We start from the raw sequence: 16436 nt of genomic DNA on the forward strand, positions 1-16436 counted from the left end.
GGGGTCCCCGAGGGCACGGGAGTGTCACCGGTGAGGGCATCGGGGGTCCCCGAGGGCACGGCAGTGTCACCGGTGAGGGGATCGTGGGTCCCCGAGGGCACGGGAGTGTCACCGGTGAGGGGATCGTGGGTCCCCGAGGGCACGGGAGTGTCACCGGTGAGGGGATCGGGGGTCCCCGAGGGCACGGGAGTGTCACCGGTGAGGGGATCGGGGGTCCCCGAGGGCACGGGAGTGTCACCGGTGAGGGGATCGGGGGTCCCCGAGGGCACGGCAGTGTCACCGGTGAGGGGATCGTGGGTCCCCGAGGGCACGGCAGTGTCACCGGTGAGGGGATCGGGGGTCCCCGAGGGCGCGGCAGTGTCACCCGTGAGGGGATCTGGGGTACGGGAGTGTCGCCCGTGAGGGGTCGGGCAGACCATGTGGGCAGAGGTCCCTCTGGAATAGGGATGTCACCGGCCGCAGTGAGGGATTGGGGTCCCTGTGGCCATGCGTTTGTCACCCCTGTCACGGGCAGCGGTTCCCTGAGGGCAGGGGATGGGGGTCCCCGTGAGCAGGCGGTCCCTGTGGGCTGGGGTTTGTCACCAGGAGAGGGATCAAGGGTCCCTGAGGGCAGGGAGTCGGTGTCCCTGTGAGCAGGGGGTGTTCACAGCACGGTGGGGAGCACTCTGGCAGTGAATTTAGTTGGCAAAATCTGTTCTCGCCAATCCGGGATCCACACCGCTCACTTGGCTTTAAACGAGCTCTTTATCCTCACGGGGATTCTTGTACAGCCCTTCCTCCTCACACAGTGTCCCCATGCAGTAACAAAACTAATAACTTACCTGTAGCCACGTAACTTCAGAGCTGTCTGCTCTACACGATGTTCCTGAAATGTTTATCCCAGGCAAAGATGTGGAACGAGGTCGAGCTGCTGCTGAACGAGGACACCGGGCAGCTCCCGGTGGGGCTGGGCCAGGAGTGTGGCACCGCCTTGTACCAGGTGGATTCACTGCTGCAAATCTCATCTTCAGAGAAGGTACAACCCATCAAAGCTCTGCTTTTGTCTTTGATTAATTTGTCTTTTTTTTTTTTTGTCTAATAATTAGACAATTTTTGTCGTGTTTTCTGTGCCTGTGTGAAACAACCTTTCCCTTCCCAGGTCTCTGGGAACCCTCAGCTCCATGCACGCAGCTCCAGGGATGGCAGCATTGTTGTTGTGGACAGATCTGTGGCACTTCTGGACAGCACTGGGCTGTCTCTTCTGATGCACATTCAGTTTGGTGAGTTCTTTCCTTTGGAATTCCACTTGGCAAGTGAAAACTGGCTTTTAAAATACCTAGGTTTGTACAGGAAAGCATAGGAAGTGTCTGACTAGCCTGTAAAGGGAAGCATTATTACAAGTACCTAAGTAATAAAAAGTGATTTTGGCTTCTGAAAACAATTGACTGTTTCAGTACCATGTAGTTAGAATCCTAAGTTCTCACTAAAGTGGGAATAATGGATACAAAACCACTCCCTGTAGGCCTCTTCTCATATTTACTTTAGTCAGAATAACTTGTTTAGAAGAAATCTGGGATGCTGTGTTGTCCAATTCTTGTGTTAATATTTATTCATAAAACCCAAATCTTAATATCTGACTTCTTGCCATGAAACTTTTCAGATACTAACGTGGATGTAGTGGGTATGTGTCAAGACAAACAATTCCTTGTGGTTGGTGAGAGAAGTGGCAGTTTACATCTTATCCACATCCCATCAAAACAAACCTTGCTAACGAAGGTACGGTAACTTTTCTATTTAATTTTGCTGAGAACGTTTTGTTCTCAGACTTTCTTGAGTTTTTTTAAATCATTTTTCCAAATACCAAAGTATAAACATCCTTGCCTTATTGACCACATATTCCAACTAAACAGGTGAAATGGGCACTTCTGTTCCCATGAGTAATGAATAAGGAAAATCTATTTAGGAACAGCATGCATAAACAAGAACCTTCATAAAAAAAGTCTAACGTTTGAACTGATGATCAGTATTTCATTTTTTTTTTCTGAAATACAGAATAATAGTCTTTATGCTGTTTCTATTTTAGATTTTGGTTGAACAATCTTCAAGTGAAAAGACCTACTTAAATCTCTTTTTTGTTAAAGATAATGCAGATGCAGGTAAGAAGTGGATGATGTTTTTCTTCCCCTTTGTCTGAATTTTTGTGATTTTGTTCCCCTTTAATAGCTCTCAGGGAAAGAGATTACAAAATAAGTAATACAGAAAAGCATAAAGAAAAGTTAATTTTATGTGCACAATGCAAAGCAAAGTTGTAGAAGATTCTTTATCTCATTAATTATTTTACAAATGCCATAGGAAAAAACATTCAGAACTCAATACCTTTTTCTTTTGAGACTGTGATAAACATATGAAAATGCTTAAAAAAGGAAGAATTCCTTCTCTTCTTCTATCAGAGTTCAGTAGTTCTGTTCTATAAGCTCCCAGCATTGTTCTGTCACAATAGAATATATTATTCTGCTCCTAGTTGGAAATGACAACATTTTGTTTAAAATACTTTAATCTATTGGTCAGAAGATTTTTGGGGGTCAGTTATTTCACTGTCCTGTTTACAAGCAAGCCTTCTCTTCACTTGCTCTTGAATACTTCAGTTTGAAATGCTTCTGTTGGGTTTTTTTAGGTGTTCATCACATGTTCATTCTCACAAGCAATGGATGCTTCTGCATTATGTGTGTCCCTCTTGGAAAAACACAAGAAGGTAGGATAAGCTGCAGACCCCTTGGGATTTCATTGGAACAGGGAGACCTGTATTCAAAAACTTTCTTTGTGCCTTTTTAAAGTTTTGAAAAAGTTTATTTAATACTGATTTTATTTTTTTTTTAATATTTAGCAATTGAGAAGATGGATATGACTACAGCAAAGCAAGTAAGAAACACCTGCAAAACTGGCAAAATTGTTAAAAGTGCAGGGTTTGTAACCAAACTTTGCTCCGTACATTCCACTGACTATTTACCAGTCCATTTCTCCCCTTCATAGCTGTGATTGTTGCTTTTCCTGCTCATTTAGAAATGAGCAGAAATTTTATCTACTGATTCTATAAACAACTGTTTTTCTTCCCCATCTCCTACCCACAAGTTACAAGGACAGATAAAGACAACTTTCATTGCCACGGGAGAGCATCACAGCCTGGGCTGTCAGGATTTTGTCATCAGCAGCTCAGTGAACAAAATCCATTTGATAATTGGGGTAAGCACTAAGAATGTGATCAGAACAATTTTCGTGTGATCAATGATGACATTTTTGGATCTGCAACGAAATTTGTCTCCAGCTGCTTGAAAAAGCAGCTCATCAGCTTTCTGCACTGTTTTGCCTTTCATTTGCTTCACTGTCAGTTTAAAGGTTGTCATTTGTGCAGCCTGTCCATAGTTTTTCTCATAAGGAAATAAATGCTGTCATTTCCAAAATTAATTTGTTGTGATGGATGAGGGGAAAATATTTTCACGCTGAGTTTCTGAGCTTAGTCAATCACCAGTTCCTGGTGTGTACAGGCTGGATTGTTTATAGATACTATCCTTGAGCTCACAGACAAAACCAAAGTTGGCAAAAATCTTCCAATCAGCTTCTCATTCAACAAGGCCTGCTAAAATAACATGGTCTAATTCAACAAAGATTTTAAGCATGAATTAAGTACAGCAACTAATACAGAAATTAAAATATAGACTTGCTTTGAGATGTAAATTGGGACTGCAAACAGGTTATCTGAGTTTATTTTTTGAAACCTTTTGAATTCAGTGGGATTTTCCTCAGTAGGCCCAGAGTAATTTCATTCAGCTTTTATATTCTGTGAGAATGAAAAGTGGGTATTTTGAAATACTGTTTTTCAAAGAGCCAAAAACTGCTGAGTGTAACAATCACTGTAACAAAGGCGAGACTTGAAAGGAGAAGGGGAAAAGGTTAAATTAAAAATAAAGAAATCAATGGTTTTTTTCCTGAACATCAGTAGAGGAATAAAGTTAAATTTAGGTTTGCAGCTTTCCAAGTTCAAGATCAATGGTAGAAACAGGCATGTCAGTGGTAAAATATCTCCTGTCTAACCCCATTTTACTGTGCCTCTCCTCACAGGGTAAAGGGGATTATGTGCTCTCCAAATGGGAGGTGGACCCCACCAGTGCCCTGGTGTCTGCTCAAAGTTTTGCTGATTCAAGTCTGATCCAAGGTAAAGAAGGTTTTATCTCTTTATAGACAAGTGTAGATTTCATATTTGATTGCAGAATGTACTAATTTTTCATTGTTCTTAATGAATTCACATGTACCAAACAGATCATGTTTGTAAAGGTACAGCCAGGATGTGGGCTTCAAAACTGCAGTTTCACTTAGTTACATAAATCACAATTCACTTTAAGCTGAACTTTGCACAGTCCTAGGAAGTTCCATGAGGTTAAACCACGAGGTTTCCAATACTTGGTTGTGTATTTGAATATGTTTTTACATATCTCAAGAAAAATAATGAATTTATGTGAGTATTAATATTTTTTAGGTGCTGCAAAACTTCAAGTCCTTGACAATCAGCTGTTTGTTTTGGATACAGAGGTATGGGTAATGATTTGATTTGATCTTCACTTTACTGTGTTCTTGAACCAGCTTATAAACACATTTTTTAAGGCTTAAAGTGAAGTTTCTGTAAAATGAAGGTGCTTATATTTACTTATATCAAGAGCATCTTGATCTTCCTGTGTTGGTTTTTTTTTAAATTCTACTCCTATTCATTATTTAAGCCATAAAATGTAATATTTTGCTCAAAAACTGTCTTCTATGAGGAAAACATGAACTCATGTCTGATTTTTTTTTTTTTAATCTAGAACATCTTAAGCACATGGGATATTTATTCTCTCACTCTAATTTGGGATTGGCCTTTAATACATATTGAGGAATTTCTCCTCACTACTGAATCAGATTCCTCTCAAGTCACGTGGTAAGTGAAGTGTTACAGCACCAATCCTGAGAAGTGAAAAGTTGTCTGGTGCTGTGATTTCTATGAAATATCTCATTAATTTGGCCCAGATGCTGGTGCAAAACATCATGTCCTTGTTAGAAATTACTTTTCTTAAAAATTAAGATGAAATAGAATGTGTGAAAAAGTGTAACTTCTGTTCTAAAGTGTGAAAAAGTGCGAGAAACTATTCAGCTATATATTAAAATATAAAGGGATTTTTAAATATATTTTTTTGTCATGGAATGAAAAAATTTCTAAAACACAGAAGCACAAATATTTCACCGTTTTAACCTAAGATTCATACAGCAAATCTTGCTTTCTTTTTTCTCTTTCTCATTCATTAGGCAAGGGCTTGCCAATGTGAAACTGATTGTCATGACAATGCCAGATGACAAGCAGGTATCATCTCCTTATCTGTGCTCTGCTCCTTTATTGTCATGCAGTTGCTCATAGGAAAATGGGGGGAGAGGGGTGGAGGTGGCAAAATATTTGAGGCACAGAGAATTCTGAGGAGCTTAAAGTCCAGACTGAAATGTGGCCATCTACAGATCAGGGTCTAGCAAGTGAGAGGTGTTGGGATTCTTGTGGGGGTGTCCAGGCCAGGCTGTCCCTGGTTGGGGTTTTTATGTTTTGGTTTGGTTTATTAAGGTAGGCAGACAAGGAAGAGCAGCAAAATTTATTATTATCTTACACCCCTTCCCAGATTTCTCGAGAACAATGTCTCTGCTGCCTTCAGCATCTACACCCAGCTACAGCCAGTGCAGTCAACTGAAATAAAATACCAGGATGAACATTATGCAATTTAAAAAAATTAAAGTAAACCTGTTGAATTATACATAATAGGCCTAGAGAGAGAGAGAGAGAGAGAGAGAGGCAGTGTCTGAACTTCATTAAACTTCCTCAAACTGGAAATCTGCATTCCATAAAAAGTCCTACAAATACTACCCTCTAACTCCATAAGAATTCAGAAATGATTCTGCAAATATCACTCACTAATGTAAGGGGAAAAAAGCAATTCTGACTTCTTTATTTGCTTTCTCCTTTTTTTTTTTTTTTTTAAATAGATGAGAAGCCTGATGGTTTTTGCATTGCCCACTATGCAACAGCTCTATTCTCTGGAAGTGTCTCCTGTTTCTTCCCTTGTTCAAAGTGGGGTTTGCACTGTAGGTTTTGATGATTTTTTTGTTGTTGTTGTTCTTTGAAGAAATATAGTTGTCTTAATATGTGTAAATATTAAAGAGGGTACTGTGTAACTCTTGTTAGGTTAGAACCAATTTCTGCTAGAAACTATGCAGGAACCATACAAAGAAAAATTAAGTGATGTTCCCAGAGGAGAAAAATATCCTATTATGAAACAAACAGAACAATTTAAATTTAGTCTGAGGTCTCTTGCAGGATTTAATAGCACTGCCAGTCATTCCTGCTGCTGTTACAGCTAAAAACTGAGGGAAGTTTTTTTAGTTCTTTTAGTATAGAAAAATGCTCTGGATTTATTTGGAATTCAATTCATTTCACCTGATGGTTTCTGTCATTGCACACTACAGGACACAATATACTTCTTGGAAGGAATTCATGAAAAGCATCAGATGTAAGATAATATTTTGTTTGTAACTAGCTCATTATTACATAAAAATGGCAGGTTACTTCCACATAGAGTTGATAAATTCACATCATTCCCTCTCATCCTCAGGTCCTTTGAAGACCCAATTTCTATAGTTGTGATGAGAAGTTTAACTGAAGCCCTGCCAGAAAATAGGTACTGATTTCTGTGAAAAAAAAACAAAAACATTGTATTATATATATTTTTTTAAATATCTGGACTTACATTGAAGTGGTTTATTTTATTTCATCCCCAGACTAAGTCGTTTACTGCACAAACACAAATTCACTGAAGCAGAGAATTTTGCTATTCAGTTTGGACTGGATGTTGAGGTGAGTTGTTCATTCATGATAAACACATTAGAGATTAAAGAGTATAACTGAAATTATGGTAAGATTCTTGTCCTATAGTCCAATAGAAAGTATTAAAATTATTGCAGATATTACCAAGGCAGTGGAATGTTACCTTATAAAACAACTCACCATACTTGTATTATTTTTTTAAACAGCTTGTATACAAAGTAAAAGCAAACACAATTTTAGAGAAACTGGCTTCAGCTTCTCTTGAGAGTTATGGCCAGGAAGCCTTGCTGGATCTTGGCAATGAAGCCAAAGAAAATTTGCAAAAAATACAGGTTTGTTTTTATTTCTACCCTCTCTCCCTACTAAATCAATTCAAATTATAAAGGATCTTGGAATTAATTTCAGTTGTTTCCTTATGCAAACAGGACAACCAGTTTGTTGTGAATTACTGCATCAATGCTCCATGGCCACTGTATGAAACCACTCGAGAAATGCTGAATTATGCTAAAGTCAGAGTAAGGGCTTTATTTGTTTCTATTTCTTCTACTCTTCAACTTCTATTCCACCCTTCTGTACAACTTGAGAGGGGCACAAACCAGTTGTAGTGATTCCAAAAGGGAAAAGTAAAGGCACTATAAATCCTATGTAACCAAACCTGAAGAAGCAGCAAGTCTTGATCCCATCTTGTTCCGGTATTTACTCAAGGGCAAGAAAGAGCTCACAGTTTTATTTTTGTATCACAAAGCAGGGTTTAGTTTTGAGTAGCAGGTTTTTTTTAAGTACCTTTTAAATATTAATTTTCAAACTAAAGCTCAAAGTAGGTCACCATTTTTGTTTTTTTTATTTTAGTCTTATCAAACAGAACCAGAGAGATACACATTATCTGTCTGATCCTCCATCCATGCAGAAATCCAACCAGATTAGACTGGATCAGGTTAGATCCAATCTAACATTGTAAAATGTCAATTTACAGAAGTCTGACTTCTTGCTTATGTCTTTACTGCCCTCACAGTCCTGTCTGGCATGTTCTGAGTTGTCAGCCAAACCCTTTCATGTCCCTTTTTCAGATCTTGAAGAAAGACAATAGACCCAATGCTCCACCATCTGATGGGGCTCCAGTATCCATAGCTGAGGTGAGACAAATTTCTTGGATCTGCAGCATCATAAAATCAATTGTAATGTAGAGTTTTATAAACTGTTAATTCAAATTATAACTGTAAATTACTGCTAAATTTCAAAAAAAATCTAAGCAAAATTAAATGTAATAGTATGAAAGAGAATCACAGTAATGACAAATTCAGAAATAAGCCATTCCTTCAGTCATAGAAAGATTCAGTTTCAGATGCTCCATAAATTGAAGGCAGAACCTTTCTTAAAGTACTTTTTGGAGTTTCATTTTGTTTTTTATTTAGTCCTGTTGTAAACTCGCCTCATCTGCCTTCAAGGAGAATCAATGCTTTAATCATGTAATGTAGCAATATGTTCAGCCAGATATTAACCTTAAATCTCATCTGCATTCAGGTGTTGAGAGCTCAGGCAAGGCTTACAACATTCTATGAAGCCTTTGGACTAGAGAAATTCAGGTTTGTTTGTGTTTAAGATTTAAAATAAATTTAATTGTGATTGTTAAGCCTGTACCACTGAAATTAAGATTATTTTAGGTTTTTAATATGAATTCATTAAACTTCAAGCTCTTCCTTCTTTGCCTGAATTTTCCCATTCTGTGGAGAAGGGAGAATGAAGAGATTGAGTCATCCTGTATACTGAAAACATAAATTATCTGTTGCACATCCACTTAAATAGTTGGGGTTTTTTGTTCAATATCTGTAGGAGGCATTGTGATTTTTATACAAACACAAGTACCACTCCTGTTGTTTCTTCCAACATCCAGCACTAGGTAGAAATGTTTTGAAGTTCTTCTCTCAATTTCTTTGTTAATGACATTTAACAAAGCTTCTCTTCCCCCTCACTTTTAGTGGCATTGCTTGGACAGAATTCCTGAATAATGAGGATGTGTTCAAGATTATTGGTTTTCAGCTGGAAGAAGGAAATTTGGCTTGTGCCCAGTACCTCTGGCTTAGGCATCAGGTGAGGTGGCACAGACATCTCTGGGATTTATGGAGGGGATTAAATCTCTTCAATTTTCCAGTCTAATTTCACAGAGGCTGTTACAAAACAGCTCCTCAGAGAAGCAAGGGTCCATGGCAGTATCTCATCAATTACCACAATGATTACCTATTCACTTGGATGCTTAGGAGGCTGAACTTTTTATTGATTTAGGAATAAACTGGTATTTCTGATGTCAGAATTCATATTTCTAAGTCATGGCAATTTGATTTATTCTGCAGTGCTTGTAATCTTCCACTCACTTTCTTGCAAGCACAGCTCTCAGAATTAAGTGGATGTTTGCTGCCTACCTTGAAATCCTTTAAAAATAAGCACACAGACTCCTTACTCTGAATGACACATTTAAGATAGTGTGTGTGTGCTGTTATTTTATTTTTTAGTGCAGGACTTTCAGTTCCATGTCTGTTGTTTTCTCAATAAGACAGAACTATAGAGTGAGTGTGAAAGTAATAGAACAATCTGATTTGTAAAGAAATTCCTTCAATTAGGTCTATTTTTAAGAAGACCAAACTCTAGTTTTTCTGAACAGAGCTATTTATTTAATTTCTGTCTATGACTACTGAGATTTTCTCTTTGTATTTGTGAAATTTACTGGCTCTTCCTATTAGTGAAACAGCTTTACAGAATATCAGATGAACATGTGCTCCATGGATCTGTAATTGTTCTGATCTAATATTTTAGGCTGATTTTGAAAGCAGCTTTGATGAGAAAATGCTGAAGGATTTGCTCAATGCCATCCATTTCACTGCTCCTTTGAAGGAACTTTGTGTGTGGCTTAAAAATGTTGTGATCCCCTTCTCAAGAAGGGTTGTGCCAGATGGGCAGGTGAGACTGACTTAAGAACTGCAAATTGTAATTTTCTCAAACTAAGATGATTTTACTGTCAAACCTCCAGACTTCTGAATGTCAGGAACTTGTTCCTCTGTCTTTGAAATGGATTCTTTTCCCTAGCTTTATATTTGAAATTATTTCTTTTGAAAGAAGTTTTTAATGGCAAATTTTGCTTTGATAAATAGCATAACTCTACTTATAACTGTATTTTTTTTTCAGAAAATATTAGCAAAATGGCTGGAACAAGCTGCTCGAAACCTTGAATTAACTGACAAGGTAAATCACCCTGCAGAAACTTGGCATATCTTGTATTTCTAGATGTATAACATGGTTTGCTAATAATATCAACTATTTTGGACAGGCAAACTGGCCTGAAAATGGACTCCAAGTGGCAGAGATTTTTTTTACAAGTAAAAATCAAGGTGAACTGGGAGTGACAGCTTTTGGCAAGTGGACTCCTTTGGTAAGAAATGTAACAAACACAAGAATTAGCTACTAAGAAACTTCAAACAGATGTTGTGTACTAGAGCTGGAGTGGGTGATAATTAGGCCACCGGTGAGTTTGGTGAAGATTGACTTAATTCTACGAAAGGAAAGAATTCCAATTTTCTTGTGTTTAAAGATATAAAAAAAGTAGATGACAGCCTCTTAATGGTCTTGTCTCCTAACATTTCACTTCTCAACACACTTTCAGAGATGTGGTGACTGTGAAGAGATACAGAGGTTAAAGAAGCTGGTAAATGATTTACAAGAATTGAGAAATCTGTACAGAAAATACAACTGCAGGCTGGCATTCTGTGATTTTGAAAAGGTAACACTGCAGACACTTGAAAAAATGCTTTTCAGATTGCTCTGAAAAGGAGAAGAATCTTATAGCATGTAATTTAAAGTCAGACCAAAAAAATCATGATGGATGTTGGTTAAATTTTCATTCATAAGCTGCTAAGTCTGTTTGAGAAGCTGTGTTACAAATTTTCTTTCAACTGAGGTTATAAATATAACACTGTGAGAAGCTGTGGCTCAAACTCTGTGGTTTGCAGGTTATTACAGATCATCTACTGTGGAGCAAGGATTGGCTACAGAGAAATTGAAAGTACAACTGAACAAGAAAAGCTTTGTAAATGAAAGGGTTTATTTGAGCTAAAGAGAGATTCTTGCTCTGGAAATCTTTCAGTTGTTTTCAGTGGCCTCTGGATGTTGGATTGTGTATCAGGGATGTAAATGGCCTTACACTGACATGTGTGATGTTCTAACATGGCCTTTTCCCACTTGCTGCCCAGGAAAATGCAACCACTATTGTGTTTCGCATGCTTGATAAAATTTTGGCACCAGAGCTTGTCCCATCAATTTTGGAGAAGTTTATAAAACCCTACCTGTGTGAACACAACCTACAAAAAGATGAGCTTCTTCTACAGTATGTCAAGGTATCCATATTTTCTTCCTTTTGAAGAAACCTATTTCAACATCAGGAAGCAGAAACCAAGTCTGATGAACATTTGAATTTACAACTGAATTTTAGGCCCAGCTTTTAGATTAATCCTATTCCTGCCAATGAACTTAATGCTAGTTACTATTTCAGTTATGAAACAGTCCCTTAATGCCTAGAAAATTACACTTTTGTTCATATTATAAGGTACTCCTGTCTTTTCTGATTTCAAGTGTTCCGATCACCTTTATCCAATCACAGGATTTGCTGGAGCGCTGTCGGACACGATCGATCTCAGTGTTTGAAACTGCCTGGGAGGCCAAGGCAGTGGCTGTCATTGGCTGCATCTCTGACACTGATGTAAGTGTGTTTCATGAAAGGCATCAAGTGACTCCAACATGTCAGTTCAGAGCAAAACATGGTTTTTACATAATGCTCTGAGTACATTTTTAATGAGTGCCATGAGGAGAAGATAGTATGCTATTATGTTATCTTCTTATTCTATTTTAGTCATCTCCCCTGTGATACTTTTTGAGGAGATAATTGTAGTTGTGATGTCATCACATGGAAAACTCACCAATTTTAATATGCATGGAACCACAGTGTCATAAATGACTGCAAGCATTTTCTAATTGAACTTGACACATCATATGATGACAATAAATACCCTTTATGCAAGTGAAGATTGGGCAAGGAAATAAAATATTTGCCTAAAGGGATCAGTCACGCATGAACAATACTTCAAGGGACTACTTTGAAACTTATTGAGCTGTTTGTGTCCCTCTTGCAGCTGAAATTTGATGCAGTCCTGCAGATAATGCATGGAGCTGTGGTGCCATGGAGTGCAGCAATGGAGCAGCTTGTCAAACAGCACCTGGAGATGAATCATGTCAAGTAAGCAGCATCCACAGGCTACCCTTGGCTGGGGAAATGCTGTGTGTCTGATGTGGTGTGATGATTAAATACCATAGCTGGGGGTAGCAAAGGAATTAATAATGGTTGAATTTGTCCCCAGAGTGAAGTTACTGCAGGAAAGTTACAGACTGATGGAGATGAAGAAGCTTTTGAGAGCCTATGGGATAAGAGATACCAATCTTTTAAAGGACAAGCAGATGATAATGGTAAGTTACCAAGAGTTTAGATTTCTCTAAAGGTCACAGTGAACAGCACTTGATGATTTTTTCTTTTACCATTTGAGTTGTTTTCTTTTTTTTTAACATCTCCCCTTCATTAGATGACATGAATATTTCTGGAGAAGTTCCTCAATATCCTGAGGAACCAGACAAATTTTCAGAGTTCCCAGGCTAATTCAGTCCCCAAACCCTGTTTTCTCCCAGTTACACTTCAGTCAGCTTTTCTCTTGATAAAAGTTTTAATCTTCCAGGTAACTTGCTTGATACAAACTGAACAATTCCATTGGTAAAGTAGTGTGTATAAACTAATTCCTTTGTTATTCTTTACATCAACAAACTAAAGTCCATTTCTCTTTTCTTCTTCCAGAGGCTTGCCAGATACATTCTCAAACAAGATACTCCTACTTGCTTGGAGGATGCCTTGAAAATTGTGGAAGCCTACATGCTGCCCACTGGGGAAGTCCATTTCCTGAGGATGATGGACCTGATTGACAAAGGAAGGGTAGGGGAATACTTCATGGCAGTTGATCCTGGAATTTACAGACACTGAGGCCTCTTGACAAAACAGGGACAAGTTGCATTGCTGAAATCTTATAAGCAGTTTGCATAAGTGTTTTTAATTCAAAGTATTAATACGACACCTAACTGCCTTAGCAGCAATGTTTAGCATTGAAAATGAGTTTTGCCAGAGTTTTATCCTTCTATTGTGGCAGAATAGGGTGAAAGTTGTGACCTGCAATACACCAGATGAGTTTGGAATTGAAATCTCTACACATTTTCATGCATTGTTATTTATCCTCATGGCCATTGTGCAGCCATTGCATCAGAACAAGAATGTACACATAACTCAGCTTTTCCAAAAGCAAATGCCCTTTCCTTTTCATTATTTCTGTTCTAATTTTGTTTGTTTCTTTTTCTCCCTTCAGGGAGAGGAATCTCTGACTTTGTTAAAATCTCTGCCTCTTGCTAAGGCTGAGGAAGTTGCAGAGAGATTGACTCTGTGGGGAAGACTGGTGTTACAGAACCAAGCAGATGATCCTGAAGAGGTACCAAGGCTTTTCACACCACAAAGTGTGCACACAAGTTATTCTGAAAAAGGAGAGGTGTGGATTTTTCCTGTGAGAGCTGACAGACTGTGGAGTAAACACATATTACACCTATAAAATATTTACTGTTTCTATAAAGGATTAATATATAAAATAACTTTCTGTTCCTTTGCTTTTCAACTGGTTGTGCCTTAGACTTGGTAATTATTGCTTAAGAAGTTTGTGGAACATTGCATTGTACTTTAAGAGCTGAAGCCCAAGTCCATTCTGGCAACATTTTAACAAAAAAACAAAATCCTCTTCCTTTTCTGCAGAAAAAACTACAAATGTTTATGACTAAGACACTGGTGGAAGTCCTTAAATTCTGGTTCAGCATTCAAAAAGGTAATGGTACAATTTCAACATCTGATATTTTCCTTGTGTAAATGGAATCAAAATGTAATTTTTTTTCTCCTCCAACAGACAATCCTGTGAAGAAATATGAATGTGAAGAAAACCTAAAGTTGTTTGAAACACTTCTTAGCCTGCAGGTGGGTATTTTTTATTGTTTTAAATCCCTTTTGATTTACTTTCGTTACTCCAATTGTTCTTATCACATGGATCATATTAAAAATTAATTGTATTTATGACGTGCATGCAAAGGTTGTTTTTATTATTGACTTCAAATCGATTCTAAGGCTAATCTACCAATTTTATCTAGTCTGGGGAAGTTCCCAATTAGAACTCAGTTGTCTATTTAAACCAAAAATTAGATACTGTCACAAAAACCTTAATTGCTAATACTTCAAAGAGTTCATGATAGAGTGCTGTAAGAATTTTTTAAGAGCTCAGGACAGTAGGCAAACAAAGCAATTTAAAGGAAGTTATATGGATACAAATATATAATTATCTTTTTTGTTGCAGGAGTATTTTGATATCTTTCTCTCCGTTGAAGAATACAGGAGCCCTTCACTGATATCTGCACTTCTTGAGGATCACATATGCTCTTACGAACGTGTCAGATCTGCATCCAAGTCTAGAAATGTGCAAGCAGTGAATTGTAATTCAGAAGGTGGCAAGCCCAAACCCCCTCCCTCTGAATCCAGGTTGTACAGACTGGCTTTGCTCCTGCAAGTCTCAGAGCATGAACTGGGAGAAAAACTGGCCTTGAGAGCCCTGGATGATGGAAAAGTGGAAGTGGCTGTCAATATATGCAGGTAAAACTGCAGAGCTTTTCAAGATCATCACTTTTAATGAGCTTTTCTGAACTATTTCTGCCACTTTTCTTGAATTATGTAGAACAAAGGAAAAGGTTTTTTGTTTTAGTTAAATAATTGGAACAGAAATAAAACCCTAAGTATTACTGGCTTTTTACTCTTAACATCTTTTCTTTCTTAATAGGGAGTTCTATGAAAATAGCTGGAATGAAAATACAGGGAAGCTGCTGTTTGCAGTGTGTCAAAGGCTTTGCCATATGCTGGGAGCTGATGTTCCAATGATCACTCCTCATGGGATGGATCTTCCAGCAGTGATCCATGGGCTGGCTGGCCAAGCAGCCACACTCTGCAGTCCAGGTAATTCCTGTTCCCATTTACTTCATGCTGGGAGCTCAGCTTTCCAACCAGAGTTCAATAAACCTGGAAACCAAGTGAATTTCTAGATCTGCATCTGTGAAAATAGGTGCTGCAATATTGTTTCCTTTTAAGTGGACAGATGAACCTTCCATTTCTGCTAATGATCTCAATATTTTTACAGATTTAGTGTTGGATTGTCTGGAGCTGTGTAAATACACTTCACTTGCCAAGGAAATTCATGGACAGTGCCAAATGGACAACTATGAATTTACAGCAGAGGTATTTTCTGTGCTGTTCACTCTGTGTATTCTTTTCCCTCTCATTTCTCCAGCACTCTTTAATCAAAAACCAACAACGACAAAAAAAAATCCTCAAATAAAAATTTCCTAGAATTTGTGTGTTCTTCAGCTTAAAGAATAAACTGATTTGAATCCTAAAAGCAGTGCAGCTGTGGCACAAGCACAAGTAGCATTCTCCACTTATATTTCAGTACAATAAATCCTGCTGAAAATAGTGATTTTATCAAACAGCTTCTGCCAGGACTGGCAGAGAGCTGGCTTGAAAGTATGGCAGGGAGGGTTTGGTTTTTAAATGAATGTACTATTTGAAAGCTTTCCCAAGAGTTCTGTAAAATTTTAAGATGATCAAGTTCTTGAATAGAAGCTTTGTTTTCTGTTTAGGTCAAGCAGTGCTTTAGGCTACTTGAAATGAACAGGCTCTTACAGCTGGAGTGGAGTAACAGCAGAGTGGCTGGGCTTGTTTATCCACAAAATGTTATTTTTCTAGAAAATGGTCCATTTGCAAAATGTTTGCTTATAATATTTGGCCAAGAATGTTTATGAAAGCCTCTATTAAATTGAATAAGAGTACATTTTGGCTGTACAACTAAACTACTGCAACATGAAGGACAAATGTGGCCATTCTGGGTAGGAAATGGATTTATTGCCAGGGGCCATTTAACAGAATTACTACTTTCAACATCATGTTCTATTCCTGTATTCCAAAATAGGAACCTGTTAGTGGAGTCATCAACTCTGCCTTTCATTGTGTGCACTTTTGACAATGTTCTTATTTAGACAACATCTTCTGGAGATAAAGATCCTTACAAAGAGTGGACTTATGATGATTTCTTTAAAGAAGATGGGATAGTCCTTGATCCTCAGACATCTCTTCCAGTTGCATATGAACTCACTTCTGCTGTTCTGCCTATTTGTGGTAAGCTTGTTCTCCTCAACATTGAGACAATAGAAAATCTGTTTCTTACTGATTTTTATCTAGAAATAGAAATAATTCAGCTCATGTGTGGAAATTATCACCTCAGAAATCACAGTTAGACAAACTCATGGTAGAAATACCCATCAGGGGGTGTAGAATGGAAAGATGACTTTGGGTTTGGTCCTTACTTCCACACATGAAGAGTTTAATGTTGACTGTCTTATCCAATGGATTTAC

General features: G+C 38.0%; 1 protein-coding gene across 3 annotated transcripts in view; it reads left to right on the plus strand.

Annotated features, from left to right (window-relative positions):
* KNTC1 (kinetochore associated 1) overlaps positions 1-16436 on the plus strand; it is a 31678-nt gene that overhangs the window by 291 nt on the left and 14951 nt on the right. For 2 of the 3 annotated variants that reach the window (XM_053959896.1, XM_053959894.1), the window contains exons 1-37: positions 225-240; positions 884-1015; positions 1139-1259; positions 1640-1755; positions 2063-2135; positions 2654-2731; positions 2864-2898; positions 3109-3219; positions 4096-4189; positions 4511-4563; positions 4833-4945; positions 5311-5365; positions 6031-6129; positions 6511-6554; positions 6657-6722; positions 6823-6898; positions 7075-7200; positions 7294-7383; positions 7936-8001; positions 8390-8451; positions 8845-8956; positions 9677-9820; positions 10046-10102; positions 10188-10289; positions 10521-10637; positions 11107-11250; positions 11514-11612; positions 12043-12146; positions 12268-12373; positions 12753-12887; positions 13312-13431; positions 13746-13815; positions 13894-13961; positions 14335-14627; positions 14812-14984; positions 15166-15263; positions 16061-16199. In XM_053959896.1, the coding sequence (XP_053815871.1) occupies positions 890-1015; positions 1139-1259; positions 1640-1755; positions 2063-2135; positions 2654-2731; positions 2864-2898; positions 3109-3219; positions 4096-4189; positions 4511-4563; positions 4833-4945; positions 5311-5365; positions 6031-6129; positions 6511-6554; positions 6657-6722; positions 6823-6898; positions 7075-7200; positions 7294-7383; positions 7936-8001; positions 8390-8451; positions 8845-8956; positions 9677-9820; positions 10046-10102; positions 10188-10289; positions 10521-10637; positions 11107-11250; positions 11514-11612; positions 12043-12146; positions 12268-12373; positions 12753-12887; positions 13312-13431; positions 13746-13815; positions 13894-13961; positions 14335-14627; positions 14812-14984; positions 15166-15263; positions 16061-16199 (3685 nt within the window). In that variant the 5' untranslated portion in view covers positions 225-240; positions 884-889. Of the gene's footprint in view, positions 1-224; positions 241-883; positions 1016-1138; positions 1260-1639; positions 1756-2062; positions 2136-2653; positions 2732-2863; positions 2899-3108; positions 3220-4095; positions 4190-4510; positions 4564-4832; positions 4946-5310; positions 5366-6030; positions 6130-6510; positions 6555-6656; positions 6723-6822; positions 6899-7074; positions 7201-7293; positions 7384-7935; positions 8002-8389; positions 8452-8844; positions 8957-9676; positions 9821-10045; positions 10103-10187; positions 10290-10520; positions 10638-11106; positions 11251-11513; positions 11613-12042; positions 12147-12267; positions 12374-12752; positions 12888-13311; positions 13432-13745; positions 13816-13893; positions 13962-14334; positions 14628-14811; positions 14985-15165; positions 15264-16060; positions 16200-16436 lie in introns of those variants that run through there. The other variant, XM_053959895.1, reaches the window with a different exon arrangement.

This window comes from Vidua chalybeata, chromosome 18 (genome assembly GCF_026979565.1).
Source record: "Vidua chalybeata isolate OUT-0048 chromosome 18, bVidCha1 merged haplotype, whole genome shotgun sequence".
Classification (NCBI taxonomy): domain Eukaryota; kingdom Metazoa; phylum Chordata; class Aves; order Passeriformes; family Viduidae; genus Vidua; species Vidua chalybeata.